The following is a 17162-nucleotide window of genomic DNA, read 5'->3' as shown; positions in this document are numbered from 1 at the left end:
GCAATCAGTGCTGCCTTATCAGTCTGGCCTCCTGCCAGCACTGCCGTGGGGAAGCAGGGCTGTTCCCGAGAGCCTTGGGCACTGGCAGTGGCCATGGCCAGGGCTGGCAGGGAAGCTCTGTGCCGCCAGCTGCGATGTGGCAGCTGCTTTGGTCTCCTGCCCTGAGCCCAGCCTTGAGCCATAGCTCACCACACCCAGCACAGAGCCAAGGCTGCTGCTGCAGCTGTGCTGGAGCTGGGGCTGGTGGCAGGTGGGCAGCCACAGCTCTGCCACAGTGGGAATGGCCTTGCCCATGCTGCTGGCCAAAAGCAGGACCCGGAGGCTACATTTCACAGCCCAGCCCTCTCGGCAGGGTTGGGAGCACTGGCTGGCAAAGGCCCCTGCCCGTGCCCATACCAGCCCCTCTTTTGTTCCTTTTTATTAGTAAAGGATTGAAAACACAGTTAAATACATTTATTTACTGATAATTTACAGCTGTTTCTCCAGCAGAAAATGGTTCCCATTAAATCAGTAGCAGTAATTCAAGACATATTCAGGTGGTACTGGCCTTGATCAGCTCCCCATGCAGCCAGCCTGAGGTACAGACAGGTCGCAGGACACACAGCCCAGCCCCTGCCCTGCCTTGGGGGATGCCAGGCCCCCCTGAGCCCTCACCTCCAATCATCATGCATTAACTGGGGCAGGGAGTTAGGCCAGGGCCTTGGTTTGGCGTCTGAAAGCAAAGGAGGAGGAGGGAAAGCAGGGCTGTGGAAAGCAGGGCTGGAGGCCTCTGTGAGCCCTGGTGGCTTTGGACAAGGAGAGGCCCCTTCCTTGATGGAGGAGGGATAGTGATGGGGCTTCAACAGACCACCTTGTACACGGTGGCCTTTTTGTCACCAGATCCCCTAACGATGAATTTGTCGTTGACGGAGATGTCACAGCTCAGGACTGAGGCAGACTCCTTAGACTGAGAGTGAGAGAGACAGGAGGTGAGGGCAGGGCTGGTGGCTGGATCCACCGTCATCCCCCTGTACAAATGCCTCCCCCGCACCTGGAAGATGCTGGCTCCGTAGGGTGCCCGCCAGGCATTGACAAGGTTGTCCTTCCCTGTGGTCACAAACCACTTCCCTGGCGCAGGAGACAAAGTGGGTCAATGTCTGGGACTCCATTCAGGGGAGCTGAGTATGGTGGAGTAAACCAAAAGGAACCATCTGGGCTGTACACAGCCCAAGCAGAAAAAATGGACCTTGCCTACCACAGGAGGCAAATCTGAGGGAGAGGACACAGCTCTCGTGGAGGTGTAACTGGTACTTGTCAGGTTTGGTGACGTGCAGGATCTCCACGTTGCTGCTCTCCATCCCCACCGCCAGCCACTCTCCTGTTGGGCAGTACCCCAGGGAGAAGATCTGAGGGGAGAGACAGGGTCAGACATTGACACAGCAGGTCGCACCTGGCCCTGTGGTGCTCCCAGATGAGCCCAGCCCCACCTGGGAGCTGAAGTCGTGCTGCTGCAGCTGCCGCCCCTCCCGCAGGTCCCAGCAGCACACAGTGTTGTCCAGCCCCCCTGTCCAGAGCTTGGTGCCATCATTGGAGATGTCGATGCAGCTGGCACCATCCGTGTGGCCTTGAAACTGCCTGGGAAAGAGGGGGATGGAGAAAGCAAGAGCATGGCTGTCAGGAGTGCCCACTCCCCAGGAGCCAGCATCTCCCCCTTGACCCTGCTCTGTGCTCCCAGTCCCAGGCTCACCCAGGAGAACCTTCCCCAGCACCACAGGTGGGTCAACCTCCAAACCCTGTGGAGGGGAAGGAGCCCGGGAGGCACAACTCCTGGATGGAACTGTACAGGAACTAGGCCATCCAGGGCCTGAAACCGTCTATTTTCCTCCTTTGTCCTTTACACGTCGCCATGGTGTGAAGCAGCTCCATATTCCCACTCCCCCAATGGGTGCAAGCTCTGGGTCACCCCAAACTACCACAACCCTGTGACCCTGCAGTGCCCACCACCTGCACAAGGATCCACAGGGCCAGGACAGATCTGCTGCTCCCTCATGCGAAACTCCTCCTGCACGGAGGGCACCCCCATCCACAGCCTGGACCAGGAGGACGTCTGGGATGAATTGGCCTATCTGAGCCCCATGGCTATTTCATTCCTTGCTTTTTTCTTGCCTCTCCTACTTCTTCCGCTTTTTCTGTCTGGGGATTTTGTCGACACCAGCAAGGAAAAAAAAAATTAATAACAGAGAAAAGCTACGTGCTGTGCTGGCAGATTGCTCAGGGCGCTTTGTCTGCTCTAATCCGATTGTGCCAGGGAGCTGCTGCTCACTGCTTCCCATAGCCCCCAGCTGGCTCCTGACCCAGGATGGGGGGAAGCCATCGCTTAGTCCCTGCAGTGGCTGGGAGGCCAAGGAGTAGCAGAAACATCCCTCCCCCTTCCCACATTCTGATGTGTCAATCTGAGCACAGGACTGGTGCTTGGCAAGGAGGACGGGAAAAAAAATTAAAAAAAAAAAAATCAATTGCTATGAGAAGCTCTGGGGAATCCTGAGGGCAGCCAGGGTGAGAATACTGCAGAGCCCACCCTCTGCACAGCAACACTTACACCCCTCTGGGGGCATGGACCTCTGCTCCCAGGGCTGGGGGCCCAGCCATGGGTTCAAACCTTCAGCACTGGCATCTCTGTGCCTACCTTGGGCTGCAGCAGACTGCTCACAAACATCCCTGGCCCCACTTTCCACCCCCAGCCTTGGCTGCCCACACGCCTCCCTACCGGACACTGGCCCTTTGGCCCGAGGGGTGTTGTGCTCCCACTGGAGGAGGCGCAGGCCGGGCTCGGCATCTCCCCACGAACTGGTGCCAGCCGGCTGCCGGGTGAGCAGCCAGGGCTGCTGGGCTCCGAGGTGGGGTCCTGGGGGCAGAAAACGTCTGTGGGAAGCAGGAAACCCAGTCCCTCTGTGCAGGAAGGCAGGCACGACAGAGACTCGGGGGAGCCAGCCAGGCCTGGAGCCTGCAGGGACCACCAAGCCCCAGTTTGCTCCCCCCACCCCTCGCTGTCCCATCTGCCTAAGCAGCCTGAATGAGGAGCATCCACTCATGGGCCTCTGTTCTGCTCCACGGTCCCCTGGAAAAGAAACTGCCTTGATTTTTCTCTTTGAACAAAATTAGAGGTGACAGCAGGTTCAGAAGACACTGGTGGCCACAGATGCCTTTACAAGGAGGGATGGCGACCAGCACATGAGGAACTGACGCAGAGCTGCCACCTCAGAGGCAAGGCTGCCCATCAGCTCTTGCACTCCTATAACTATTTATCCAGGTCTGTGATTTTTATCACCATAATTCCACTGAGTAGTTTTTGTAAGTGTTGTTTTCTGCAGAAATTCCTGCTGATACTCCTTTTAGGGCTTGTATTTTCTTAGGAAGTGGCAGGAGGAAAAAATACCTCACACATGTTGTCCCTTCCCCTTGTCTTCCAGAAAACGAGCAGGTATGTCCCTGAAAACATCATCTCTGCCAAGAATAGTTGTGGCTGGGATAAATTTCATGCCTGCCTCAGCAGCCAGGGAAGGTTGTACCAGAAGTACATGGCAGTTCCATTGCAAAGGACTGGAATTCAGTGTGCTCCCTGCACTGAGACACTGACACAGGCTTGGTGTGTTAAAGTTGAGGCTGCTGGAAGGCCAGGCAGGGCATGAGGTGCACTGCAAAGCCCGGGGCTGGCAGGGCCAGGGTGTGTTGCGAGGCTGCCTGCTCCTGCCACCTCTACTCACTGGAGCTGCCAGCAGCAAACCCAACTCCCTGGAGCTCTCATCCCAGCTTATCAGTCTCCCCATATGGGATGCTACAGGAGAGGGACTGAAAGGGAATTGTGAATCAGAGCCAAACTTGTGGCTGGCAAAGCTCAGCCCTGGCTGGCACAGCTTTCTACTCAGAGCAGTGGGAGTGGAATCAGTCTTGGCTGACATGAACACATCAGAGCAGGGCTGGCACATGTCCTGGCTGGATGCTGTTCCCCACAGCAATGACCTGGAGCCTAAGGAACTCCAAAGCTTAGGAACCAGAGTCCTAAACTTGATGACTACAGCTTGAGCTGGATACCCTGCAAGGTTCCAAGTATAAGGGCCTACCTCATCCACCACGAGGTTGTAGTTGCTCTTGTCCCCATCATTATCCTGCAAGGAGGGCTCAGTCAGGACTGGGAGAGATTGGACCAGGCTCTGCCCCAGGATCCCGGACAGCGTAAAGACTCATTTTCTCCTGCTCATCACTCCTCATGGACCAACACCATGCCCTGCTGGCAGCGACCCAGACCTCTGGCTGAGTGGCCTCCCCGGGGCTCTTCATTTGCTTTGTTATTGCTCACAGGACACCACCTCCCTGCACCAGGGTAGGCACAAGGCTCCCCAGCCACTTCCCAGGACCAGCTCCCACAACCACACTCTTTAGTGCACTCACAGAATGCCCAGGCAGGTTCTTCTCCTCCCGCTTCCGCTTCCGGCCCATCCGCTCCTCATCCTGCAGGCGCTCAGGGGGGGAACAAGAAATGCTCTGACACAGAGGGGGGAGAGGAAGGCATGTCAGCCAGTGTGAGGGAAGACAGACACCCCTCACCTCTCAGTCGGGCCAGGCCCTGCTCCATCACTGCCTCCACCCTGGCAAAGCATGTCCCTGGCTGGTGGGCAGGAGCCCAAAACCCCAAAGCCACGGCCTCCCCTTCCTGGCCAAAGCAGGGCAGAGACAGCAAAGCAGGGGGCCACAGCCCCCGCTGGCAGATGACCCCACTGTGACAGCAATGGAGCAGGAGGAGGATGTGCAGCTGCGCCCTGGCCCAGCCACCAGCACCAAGGGCTGTGGGGAGGGCACGACTGGAGGGCAGATCTGCCCCTGCAGAGACATGAAGGCATGGGGAGCGTAATGTCATGGTGGAGTGGAAAATCCCCACTGGAACTCTGGATATTGCAGAGCTGTAAGCTACTGTGGAGCCTGGGAATGGAGTCACAGATCTGGGACTGGGGAGATCATAAAAGGGAGGGGGCAGCCGAGGACTGCAGAGGGGCTGGCAGCACCGGGCGTAGAAGGGAGACCTGTTCAGAGTGATTCTTAAACTGGAAACTCCTTGAAAAGGACAGAGCTGGTTATTTTGGGAGTAGCCCTTGATCTTTAGATTCTTGCATCAGCAAAGACTGAATTGAGGTGGCCCAGAACCTTCAGCTACAAAATACTGATACAAACACAACCCACTCAGGCCAGCAAAGTTTGCCCAGCACCCCCAGCCATTCCCAGGAGCCAGGGGCCAGCTTGGCTCCTGCCTGGCCCACACTGGAGATACCATTGAGGCCAGCTGAGGCTACCAGTCCGTCACGACTTACCCGGCTTGGGGCACGTTCTGGAGGCAAGCAGCAGCAGGGAGAATATCCGAGCAGATCCATGTCAGCAAGGCAGAGGGGAGGAGAGGAAGAGGCTGTTAATGCCAAGGCTGTGCCCCATATACTCGGGCAGGGAGGAGAGGGGGGCACTGCAGGGTAACACAGGAAACAGCAGGACATGGGCTTACAAATCATACCTTTTCCCACCTTTTCCCTTACAAATCATTACCAATTTCCCACTTTGCCCACCTGAAGTGTGGATTCTCTGTTGTCCAGAATGTTGTTGTCTAATGGGAGATGAGCACATTGGTTTTCCTCAGGGAAGCAGGGAAATCTCTATCCACCCACCTACTTTCAAGAATTACCCCAGCTTTGGAATCTCTTCCCTAGATGTGGCAACAGGTCCAAAGCTGCCAGGAGGGGACAAGCCGACCAGCCAGCTGAGACCTCCTGAATCACACCCATCCTATTTCCTTAGGAAGCCATGCTTAAAAACCTTGCTTGGAAAGCCTCCGAAGCTTTTGTACATGCATAGCAAAACAGGTCCACCTCCCCGAGCCCAGGGAGAACGTGCCAGGCATTTGCTGCAAATCCAAGTACAGGGTTGCAGCTGCGGTCTAGCAACCCTCCCTGGTTGATTTTCACTCCTAGAAATCCACCAGCATTTGGAAAGAACAAACTCGTTCAGGTCTCTGCTGGCAAAAAGAGTCAGGTAGGGATGGGGAGCTGAGGGACTCTTGTAGGCATTGCTCCAAGGCCATGGTCCAGGAGGGGGACTGGATGCCTGCCATCAGCCCCACACCTCTGGCTCAGCTCAACTCACACAAGCTCTGGCTAACTATGGCAGAGCACCAGGGATTAACCCCAGCCAAATGGAGCATTTCACCTTTTTTTGTTTTAAGGAATGGCTCTCACTAAGGCCAGACACCCAGGCTGAGAGAAGTTCTGGTTGGAGGCATGGGGCTATCCAGGCTTGGAGGGTTAAGCAGGCTCAGCACAGCACAGCCTGCTTTTATCCTCTCTGGAGTTTTTCTCCTTTGGGAAGTCATCCTTAAAGAAACACGAACAGAATTCTGACTGCAAACAGCTGTGTGCAGGGGCACACAGCAGCCAGCGGCAGTTTCCTGCTGCTGTTTTCACCACCTTGACATCTTAACAAGCCAAACCAGACCATTAGAAACTGCAGCAAACCCCACCCAGTGCCCAGCTTTGCTGCTGCTGTTGGGTCCTGTCCCAAGTGCATTTCAGTCAGCACCTTTCCCAAGGAAATCTGCAGAGAAGCATCACTACAGCTGCTAAATTTGGCTGCCTGTTTCTAGCCCATAGAGATGCCTGGAGCCTCTGTTCTTGCCCCAGTCTCCCTCTCAGCACAACTACCCAATTCCTGCACTCTGCAAAAGGTGACTTGAGCTCAGAGCAGCTTCTCCTTTGTGCAGCACTTCAGCAGCAATAGGCCACAAGCAAAGCTGGGCAGCATTACTAATTTGGCCCAGTCCTGCAATAGCATTCAGAGCACTGATTTTATGATGATTAAATATTGATGATGTTTGTAAGGCACATTGTGATCCTGACAGGAGGAGGCACCCATAAGGACTAGGAATTAATGCAATTTACATGGCACCACACATGCAGTTAGGCTCTGGTTTCTAAATTCCTTGCCCCAGATTTGTGGCTCCCATAGTTTCTACCAGGGGCTTACAACAGTAGTTTCCCTTGAAATCTCAGCTTTGGGCATCAAATCTTTACCTGGTGTAATTAGAGAAGGTTTCTTTGCGACGGGGACCTCACACCCTCCCAGTTGCCTCACGGAGGGGGGGACCCTCATACACTGGAAACACCCAGGGGAGCAGGGAGATGTGTCCAGAGCCCTGCTGCCCAGTGTCAGGGGTGCAAACACAGCCACCCTCACCACTGCCACACACCGTCACTGCATGGCAGCAGTTCCAAGGTCAAAAATGGAGCCAAACTCCTGGGTCTGCACGTATTTCATGAGCTGGATCTGCCATCCCTTGAGCTGCAGCAGCCAGGCACTGAGGAGCACTGAGAAAAGAGGTAGAGCAGGCAGCAGGATCCCTGCAGCAGGCTGCCCAGCACTGACTCAACCAGCCTTTGAAAGGTTAATCCAGCTATGCTTCTTCCCCTTACCTTTGTTCTCCCCATCCTGGGCCACTCTGTCTTCCTTGGTGGCCAGCTGAGACTGTGCCAACAGTGCCCCCGAGACGGCCAGGAGCCCCAAGGTGCCACTGGCCCCGCTCAAGCTAGAAGGTTGCATGCTGGAGGAGTGGGGTGTCAGCAGGAGCGGGGATGCGTGGTGGGAGAGGTGCTGAAGCTGCTGCTGCTGAGAGAGAAAGAACAGACGGTCCTGGGTGTGGCAGAGCCAGCCACAGTCATGCCCGGCACCCTCCCCTCCCGCACTGACTGCGATGCAAAGCGCAACAGGATGAGACGCCAGCAAAGACAAGGAGGTGAGCAGAGCTGTTGAGGCTGCACAGTCTGGGTGCCATCACTGCTTCTTCCACCCATGGAACCTCGAGTGCCTCCCTGCCACAAATGTGATCCCAACACATGGCAGAGCCCAAGCCATGGCTCTGCCCCGCTCTGCCCCGGGCAGCAGGGGCCAAGGGGATCCCAGAGGCCATCCACTGCTTTAAGGACACAGTGGCAAACCCCCTCGCTGCAATGGACTTACTAAAGTGGCAAAACCCCTGACTTTTCCCATCACTGTGCTGCAGGGTCCAAACCCCTGGGGCAGGGAAGAGCCTTGGCCCACAACTGGGCAGTGTGACTCACTCCAACGACGCTGTTGAGCTCTCCCATGGTCACCTGCTTGGCCCGCTCCACCGCCTGCAGGACCTGCTGCTGGTGCTGGGAAGGAAGAGCATGGAGGCAGTCACACTGTGCTCCCGGCCCAAGGGAGCAGCAGCCCGGTGTTGCCCCAGCCACCTGGGACTGCACAGTCCCTACTCCCATCCCTCCAGCCCAGGTATGGAGATTTTCCTCCCCAAAACCTCCTGTTTTTCAGGCTGGACTTTGACTCCCCCCTTCCCAAGGGCTTCCCTCAAGACAAGCCAGAGCAGTCCAATGCACATCCCCTGCCTCCTCACCTCCTGTGTCAGAAAGGGGATAATCTGGGCACAGATGGCACTCAGTCTCTTGACAATCTCTGCCTGAAAGAGGAAGCAGGTATCGCCTGGGATGGAGGGCTCTGAGCCCTATCCCGTCCCCTCCAGCAGAGGGGAGGGCAGCCAAGCATCCTGCAGACATGCAGGCAAAGTTAAACTCTCCCCACCCAAACCCTCTCAGTGGAAATTCTCCTGCTGCCTCTACATCCCTTCTGGGTCTTCCTGCTGCCAAGAGAAGACTCTGCCCAAAGCTGCTGGACCCCTCCAGGCTGCCAGGTCCCAGAGGCACGTGGGAGGGATCCCGATGCCCAAATCCCTCTGTGGACCCAGGCCAAGGCAAGCTCCAAGCTGTCACTCCTGTCACAGCCCAGCTGGCTTTGCTCAGCCCAAACCCAGGTTGGCTTTGGGGCTGCCACTGGCAGAGGCAGGGACGGGGCAGAGCTGAGCCGCAGACGCTGGCAGTGGGCCACTCACACACTGCGCTGCCCCCGAGTGTCGGACTTAAAGCCAGGGCAGAGCAAGGGACACAGAACCCACAGATTCAGCCCTCTTGGCATCGTGCCTGCAAACCCTGCAAGGAACTGATGGTGGTACCTGCCCTGCCCAGAGCAGGGACCCCGCTGCCATCCCCATCAAGTCCTGGGCCAGCCGGCAGCTCTCCCTGCTCCTTCCAAAGGGGGAGCAGAGGCACAGAACACCTCGGACCTGCCCCTGCCCAGCAGCAGCAACAAGGGAATGCAGAGAACCTGGTGTATCCTCTGAGGAGAGCCTGTGGTAACAGACAGACCCACAGCCCAGCCACGGCCCCACCAGGGTAAGCAGCACTTCTGAGCAAAGGGGTTGTGGCTTCCAGCCCAGCCTCTCCAAGAGAAAACCCATGTCTCCTGGGGAAAACTCGATTCCCTCACTGCAAATCTACCCTGGCACTGGTGGAGGGATTGGCTGCTCTGAAGCATTTTTTCATCTCAGATTTCTGATAATCCCCGACAGTGTTGCAGAGCTCAAACCACGCTCAGAGCCAACAAAGGGAACATTTACCTGCTGCACCCTGGGAGCACCCCCGCACCCATCAGCGCCCTGCTCACCTGCAGGTCCCAGCTGCTGTCTCAGCCACTGCCACAATGCCCACTCAGGACCCTGGGAGTCAAAGACGCCTCCCCTCCAGACCTCTCCTGCCCAGGTAGAGCCAGGAGCTGGACCCAGGTGGGTCAGGGCTCCTGCTTCTCAGTCGCTTGGCCCTCACTTCTATCGCCTTGTGGGCAGAGCCACTGGCCCCATGTGGCATGGGCCACCCCGGGTCCCAGTCCCATCCGTGGGTCCCAGTCCCACCAGATCTTGAAGCATGTGGGGATGGCAGGAATATGCTCATGGTCTCTACCATACTCCCTGCTACCAAAAGGAGCAAACTCGAGAGGGGCTGAGCCAGCTGGAGGAATATGGCAGTTGACTTGCCACTTTGTCAGGCATTGGTCCAAACTAATTTCCCTGGCAGAGAGCCCATGATGACTAGATTGATAAATCTGAAGAGGGAAAACAAATTAACACTGGAACAAAAGGGGAACCAAGGGAGGGTAAAAACACTCCTCTGACTTAGGGAAAAGGAGATTAGGAAAAAAAGAAAAGAAAGACAATCAATTTGCCCTTGGGCTCCAGCTTCTGCTGTTTCTTCCACATCCCTCCCTCAACTCAGGCCCCAGGGACCCTCTGCAGGAAGGCACCAGGGCTCACACAGAGGCTCTGAGTGGTGATTTGGATTGGTAGGTCCCTGTCCCAAGGAACTCAACAGCACATGTCCCGACAACATCTGGACTCCTTTGAAGCCAGTCCCTTGCAGAGAGCCGTGTCATGTCTCCCGTGCCATTACAGCTACACGGGGATGAGGAAGGGAATTTTCCAACGAAGTCTCCAACCTTGGCCTCTTCTCCACCATCTCCTGCTGCTGGCACAGACCCCACTCACTTACCTGCTTGTGCATTTCGATGTTCAGGCCATAGGACATCTCATAGTACTGAGGGAAAACCACAACACAGCCTGATTAGGAGCTGCCCAGAGCAACTGGACGATGATCAGCCAGGGCTTTGGCTGCCAGTCCTGCTCCCCCTGGCCGAGCTCCCCTTTTGGTGCTCCCTCCAGCCCACGAGGAATGGTTGTCCCACACACCACAGGCCAAGACCCCATGCCACGAGCCTGGGACAAGGTAGGGAGCAGCCACAGACTGCTAACACCTGTGATGATTGCTCTGCAATTTCTGCACTAATTTAAGCCAGAGGAAGCCAATCCCTCTGCCCTCCACATCCCATCCTGGTTTGGCCTGGCCTGTCCCACTCCTAAGTCAGACTCACACCCTGATGCAGCTGCCCACCCACCCATGTGGGTGTCATGCCTGTGCAGAGCAAAGATGACAGTGGGTTACGCCCTTCACCAGTCACCAATGACTCTGCCAGTGGTGCCGGCAGCCGACCCCATCCCCTCACACGTGGGGAGAAAAAAAAGAACCAGAGGACCTGCATTCCTCCAGCAAAGCCTATTCCAAAGGAAGTAGTCCACCTCTGGGTATCCCTAAGCCTCCAGGATGTGGGGAGGGATCCCAGCTGATGGATGACAAGAACACGCCCTGTGATGTCGACACCCCTGGCCTCAAGGACAGGGCTGTCTTCACCCCAGGGATGGGGGTTCCCCGAGTTCACATCTTTTTGCCTCTTGGACGGCGTAATTTGGGTTCCTCCTTTCCCTAGAGGGGCCAAGAGTGTCAGATGCTAAAGGAGAGGGAATGCTGCTCCTGTTCTGCTGTCCCCATTTTCTTTCCTTCATCCCAGCAGCTCCCCCGTTCCTGCCAGGCTCTGGCTGGCAACTGTGGAGGCTCCTGCTCCTTCCCCTTTCACCTAAAACACCAGTCTTAGGATATGAGTTCTGAAACACCCACCCCTTGGGAGAGAGACAGGGAGGAGTGGGGAGTTCTCTTAAAAGGTCAATTAGAAAAAGGGAGGAAAAAAGAAAATAAAAGAAACAAAACCTATGACAGGATTCCTGGGCTCTAGCAGCACTGAATATGCAGATAGCAGCAGAAGAGCTGGTGTTGTGAGGAATAGTGACTAATTCCTTCTTCCCTCACACCTCCCAGCCCTGGCCCCAAGGGCAGCACCGGGCCGGACACCCCCAGCAGGGCATTGACCCCTCTGGGTGAGCGGCCGAGTGGAGTCCCAGCACTGGGACCTCTCTGAGGGCAGCAGTCCAGGATGCTTTGAGGGAAGGCAGCAGGGACAGGGTAGGGGGAGCTCACCATGACATAATGTCTCTGCATCTCTGTCTTCTCACTCATCAGCTTCTCACATTCCAACTTCAAGCTGTAAACGGGATCCAGGGTTTCCATTCACGGACCAGCATCACCTGCCCCATCCCTCCAGACCCCATCCCTGTGATCTCAGGAAGCTCGGCACAACTCCTGCCTCCCCCTGCAGTCTCGCAGGGCTGCAGGGGTGTCACACGCCCTTCCCTAAGTGGTGTTGCTCTCCCCGGGGCACCTGCAGCCCACTGCTGTGCTGCTCCCACACCTGCGGCACCCACCTCGTCCTCTGTCCCCGCGGCACTTGCCGTCCCCTCCACGTCCCCCTACACTCTGCTCAGCCTGAGGAAACGAACTACGACTGATCTTCCCCGAGGGACCCCCACTCAAGACCTGGCGCCCTAACCGACGGTTTCACGCTACCACTCAGCCTAGGCTCCTCTCCCCCTCCTCCCCAGGCGCTCCCATCACCAAGCGCCCTTTCTCCACCTCCTCCTTCCCCACTTCGCCCCCTGCTCGAGGACGCAGCCTCCCCTGTCCCCACCCCCCAGTCCAGTCACATCCTCCGCCCGCAGCTCAGCCCGACCCCCGGCCGCCGCCACCCCGCGCCCCCCGCCCCACCTGTGGTACTGCGCCTGCAGGAACTGAAATTCCTCCTTGATGCGGCCGCAGATTTCCAGGACCGAGAACTTAAAGGGCTGCTCGGGCTGCAGCAGGGGCTGGGGAGAGACGGCCCGGCTGGAAGTTGCGGCTCCGCCGCGCAGCCCCCGCCCGGCCCGGTCCCGCCGCCCCCGCGGCACTTACCGGGTGCCGTCCATGCGGGAACATCCTGAGCGCCCGGGTCCCCGCCCCGGCCCTCTCACTCCCCGGGCCCTGCTGCCCGCCCGTCTCCCAGCCCCTGCCAGGGGTCTCCCCCCGCCGCGCCACGGGGGTCCCTCTCCTGGGCACCGGCAAGGCGACCGTGCCGCGGAGCTCGCGCGGGTCCGGGGGTCAGCGGGGCCCCGAACGGCTCCGCCGGGGCGCGAGCGGCGGTCGCGGGATCTCGCTCGCCCCCGGCGGCGCGGGGGTGGCCGCCCGGGCCCCCTTAAGGAGGCGCGTTCCCGCGGGGCTCGGGATAGCAGGAGGTAGCGGAGCAGCACTGGAGCTCTCGCCGCGCCGGCTTCGCGCCCGCACACCGATACCCGAGACCAAGGGGAACCCGGGAAAGGAGCAAGCCCCGGAGGCGCTGCTCGGGGCCCGAGCGGAACAACTCGAGAGGCGTCCGCCGTCACCGCCGCCCCGGCCCGCGGGGCCCCGCTCGCCTCACCGGGCCCTTCCCCGCCTCGGGCCCCGCCACGCGCGTGGCTCCCCGCCCGGTCCCGGCCCGGAACTTCCCTCGCCCTCTTTCCCGGGGCATCCCGGTTCCCCGGGAGCGACGCCGGTCACTGTCATCGCCCCCTACGCTACGGGTGGACACGGCACCGGCCGCCGGCGGGGCAGCGCGCGGGAACGGACATCACAAACGAGCACAGCCCGACAGCGTCCGCCGGGCCGGGGACTGCAGGGGCAGCGGGCGCCGGGGCGCAGCGCCACCAGCTCAGCGCCGGGCGCGGGGCTGCCGGGGGTCTCTCGGGCCCAGCCCGCCGTCCGCTCGGGGCGGTCCTGCGGCCCCACCGGGGGAGGACGGGCCGGAGCATCCCCACCGTGTCCCACCCCCTCCGCCCGCTCCACCTTAACCAGCCCCACGGCCCGCGGCGCCGGCGGCCGCGCCTGCCATTGGCTGCCGCTGCGGGAGCGCCAGCCAATCGCCCTGCCCTGTTCCCACATGGGCTCCTGACGGCACATGCCAGGATGGCCAATAAAACGTGAGCGCGCAGCTGGAGCCCCGAGGGACGAGCTGTGGGGCACGCTGGGAGTTGTAGTCCGCCATCGGCGGCTCCTGCGCGGCGGCAGCGCACGAGGCCCGCCCGGTCCGTCCCGCCGCCGCCGCGGGCCTGGGGGGGGCCCGGCCCGGCGCTGCCGCGGGGCCCGGTCCGGCGTCACGGGCGGGCGGGGCTTCCGCCGCGGGCGGCCCGGGAGGGTGGACTGCGCGGCCCACGAGGCCTTGCGGCTGCCGCCAGCTGCCACTCAAAGTAACGTGGGGCGGTGGGGCCGCGGCTCGGGCGGGACCGGAGCTGCCGCAGCCGCGGGGCTCGGCTGCCCTGGGGCTGCCCCGGCCCGGGGGGCGCGGGGAGGATGCTCCGCTCTGCCCCGCAGAGTCCCGGGAGCTCCCGGAGGGGAACTCGTCGAGGGTCCCTTCCCTGTCCCGCGCGACTCTCCAGCTGCAGCTGCTGTGCAGTCCTCGCACTCGAGGGCGGTAAAGGCGAGTGAAGAACCCTTAAATATTGCAGGACCCAGCTGTACCTGGGCACTGCACAGGCAAGCACAAGGTTAAATATTTAATGCTTCGAATTTCATCTTAATCTTTTATTCATTTTGTTATTTACTTGCTGCATGCTGGTGGCAGGGGCAGGGGCAAGGTGGTGGGCACAGGAGGCTCTCCCTCCTCTTGCTTCCATGTCATCCCCTGTTTCCCCTGCCAGGTTGGCCCCCGACTCTGTCAGCCCCAGCACTCGCCCGTTTACCTTCCCTGGCCACAGATGTTCACTGGGTAGGTCCGGTGACACAGGCAGGGATGGACACCAGCCCGGCACTAGCTCCAAAGCCCCCTAAAACCCTCCCACATATATGTCTATGTGTGTGCATCATATATCTGCACATATGAATATACATATTTTAATTCAAATGTAAAGTTTTAGAGGGTTTTTTTGTTTGTTGCCTTATTGGGAGAGTTGTGGGGGTTTTATTTAAGGAAAGTGTTTTTCAAAAGCTGGAAACACTTCAGATTGTGTTTCAAGGGAAGGAGAGACTGAGAAGATGCTTTGCACATTTTTCAAAACTCCTCACCAAAAATTGCCAGTTTTCCCTAGGCAGTTTCTCTGTTCTTCTGTCTCGGAGAGTGACACAGGTAAACCTGGAACAGGCAGCTCTGGAGTGATGGATGTCACACACGTCTTGCTCGCCCTCCATTACTGATTGACATGGGCCCTGGAGCAGCGCAGCCTGTAACCCAGAATTAATTCGCTTCAGCTCCCAGTGCTTGGACTGGGGAGAAATCAACAGCAGTTAACCCTTGGCATCCCCAGGCCTCCAGGAGCAGCAGCAAGGGGAGCTGGTCCCGCTGCTCCCCCTGGCACAGGGACAAGGTGCAGGGCAGCAGACACGGCCCAGACCCACCACTGCTGAGGACGCTGAGCTGAGGCCCGGCCCCCTCCCGCAGCAGCCGCGCTCGTGCCTGGTAGCGGCAATGCCTGGAATAGCCCCAAAGGACGAAGGCGTTTGAAATCCAGGCCAGGATCAAGAGGCAAGTGGTGTAAACAGCCCTTCTGTTTATAACCAGCAGAGAAATCAAACCAACCTGGGCTTTGGACATCCAGGAGCTCCATTTGAATCTGGATCCAAGCAAAGCAGGTTGCTGCTGCTGGAATTACCCTAATGATTTCACCTTTCAGCTTCCTTCCCAAGCGCCAGCCTGGGGCAGGGGAACACACAGCCTCCTGTCCTTGACAGGAAGGGCAGCCCCAGCTCTGTCCCAGCTCTGTGCTGTGGGTTGAGCCATTCCTCTCCCCAGGCGCAGCCTCCTGCTCCCACCACATCTCTAGAGTGGATGGTCAAGGGCAGAACCCATTGTGTTTCTCAGGTGGCCCGGGCTCCCCTGCAGCCACTCATCATTTCCAAACCATCCTGTTTTCAGCTCCTCACTTGCATACTTGAATGAGGAGCCTTGAATTCAGCAGGGACAAGTTCATGGAACCCTCAGACAACATGAATTTCCCAGGCCATGTATACCAGTATCTGGCACAAAGAGGGGCCTCATCCTGGCTGGAGTCTGTCCTAGAATGAAGATTAGATGAGAAGGGAAACTGAGGACAGGACTTGGCATCAAGGTGGTGAGAGCTAAGCCTAAGCTGTACTAGAAATCAAGGTTCTTCAGTGCCCTGATCCATGCTCCCAGGACCAGCCCGCAGGTACCCATCCCCGAGCCCCCAGTACTGGCATTCACTCTCCAAAGCCACATGTCCCCAGAGCCCCTGGGGACAGGCAGGAGCCCAGCTCCCTCCTACCATGCCCAGGCAGGGCCCCTCCCGTGCATCACTCTTCCCTGCAGTCCCTTGTGCCTCCCCTGGTGCCAGGGACACCTTGTCACCCTGGGGGCTGTGGACTGGGGGATGCCTGCAAAAGAGAAGTGGGAGCCCTCAGAGCAACCCAGCAGCTGACAGACTCTGATCTCTGGCACTGGCTTCGATCTGTATGTTGGCTCCTGTTTGCACTTACCAGCTCTGAGTGGTTCTTAATTATTGATGCCTCTTTTAGCTTTTATCTGGTGCTCACTGCAGCCAGAAAGGGCTTGACGTTCCTGCATTAGTGATGAATTGGGAAGGAGGCCTTGCTCCACCACCATTCCTGGCTTGCAGGCTGTGCCACTGTTTCAAGCAAAGCTGTGCTAAAAAATGAGAAAGGCGAGAGCAGGAGTGGGATGTGGCAGAGGAGATTCTGATTCCTACTACTGCCACAGGCAACAGGGGGCTGGGGGATTCTGTCCTATGGGAAGGACCAGAAGGAGATGGACCCAAACAGGTGTGGAAGCCTCCTTCACCCAGTAAAAAACTGGCATCTGCTCATTTCATGGAGAAGGCCTCAGCAGCCTCAAGGTTTGTCCAACCCCCTTGCCAACTGAATTGAGGCCCCTAATTAGCTCTAACAAGAGGGATGTCTGTTCCTGAAAATGGCCCAGACCAATTTCTCCTAAATCCTCCTTTCTTGCATATCTATCAGGAGTAACATCCACTTATGGTGCTCCCTACCCCCAGGCTGAATTTGAACCACTGACCTCGAGGTGAAAGCACTGGAAAAGCTCCAGCCTCCTGCAGCCACAGCTCCTGGCGGATTTTGCAGCACTGATAGAGCAGAGATGGTTTTAGGAACTGTCCATTGCAGCAGCCCCAGCCCAAAGCCTGAAGCTGTGTTGGCCTTTCACATCAGAAACCTGCTTGCTCGGTGTCAGCGAGGCCCTCAGATGAGCTGCAGGACCACAGGGTCAGACTGTACTGACTGGCAGCGTTCCAGCAACTCCCAAGCAGGGCAGGTTGGAGTGGTCTGCCTGGTGCTGCAGCCCCCTAAGTGCAGTGGGGTCAGACCAGCGCCTGCCACGCAGCACCAGCTCTGTTATTCCCAGAGAGGGGATCTGAGCTCTGGATCTGCTCTGGGGCAGCACCAGCAGCATTGAGTGCCCAGTTTGGCAGGGGACAGGGCTGAGACCCCCCCCTGCAAGAGCCTGAGCCAGCAGCTGGAGTTCAGTGACCACCTCCAGAGCTGTGCTCCTTCACAGACCCCTGTCCC

At 58.4% G+C, this 17162-nt stretch overlaps 1 protein-coding gene across 15 annotated transcripts; it reads right to left on the bottom strand.

Annotated features, from left to right (window-relative positions):
* Positions 1–438: 438 nt before the first annotated feature.
* LOC113983694 (transducin-like enhancer protein 2) lies at positions 439–13388 on the bottom strand. Of its 15 annotated transcripts, none has more exons than XM_039386419.1 (15): positions 12549–13388; positions 12366–12463; positions 11742–11805; positions 10425–10469; positions 8444–8506; positions 8130–8204; positions 7485–7677; positions 5343–5488; positions 4429–4521; positions 4101–4145; positions 2747–2884; positions 1467–1610; positions 1235–1385; positions 1031–1107; positions 439–946 (listed from the first exon to the last, which is right to left on the bottom strand). In XM_039386419.1, exons 1-15 carry the CDS (start codon positions 12570–12572, stop codon positions 839–841), a joined length of 1464 nt encoding a protein of 487 aa, XP_039242353.1. In that variant the 5' UTR covers positions 12573–13388; the 3' UTR covers positions 439–838. The 15 variants fall into 15 exon arrangements, 14 of the variants coding, with proteins under 14 accessions (XP_039242353.1, XP_027568882.1, XP_039242350.1 ...); XM_027713081.2 differs by having other exon boundaries at positions 5343–5359; positions 12549–13386; XM_039386416.1 differs by having other exon boundaries at positions 439–1107; positions 7485–7674.
* Between the last annotated feature and the right edge of the window lie 3774 nt (positions 13389–17162).

This window comes from Pipra filicauda, unplaced genomic scaffold (genome assembly GCF_003945595.2).
Source record: "Pipra filicauda isolate LSUMZ 115617 unplaced genomic scaffold, ASM394559v2 scaffold482_size497672_pilon, whole genome shotgun sequence".
Lineage (NCBI taxonomy): Eukaryota > Metazoa > Chordata > Aves > Passeriformes > Pipridae > Pipra > Pipra filicauda.
This window is presented reverse-complemented; position numbering and strand designations above follow the sequence as displayed.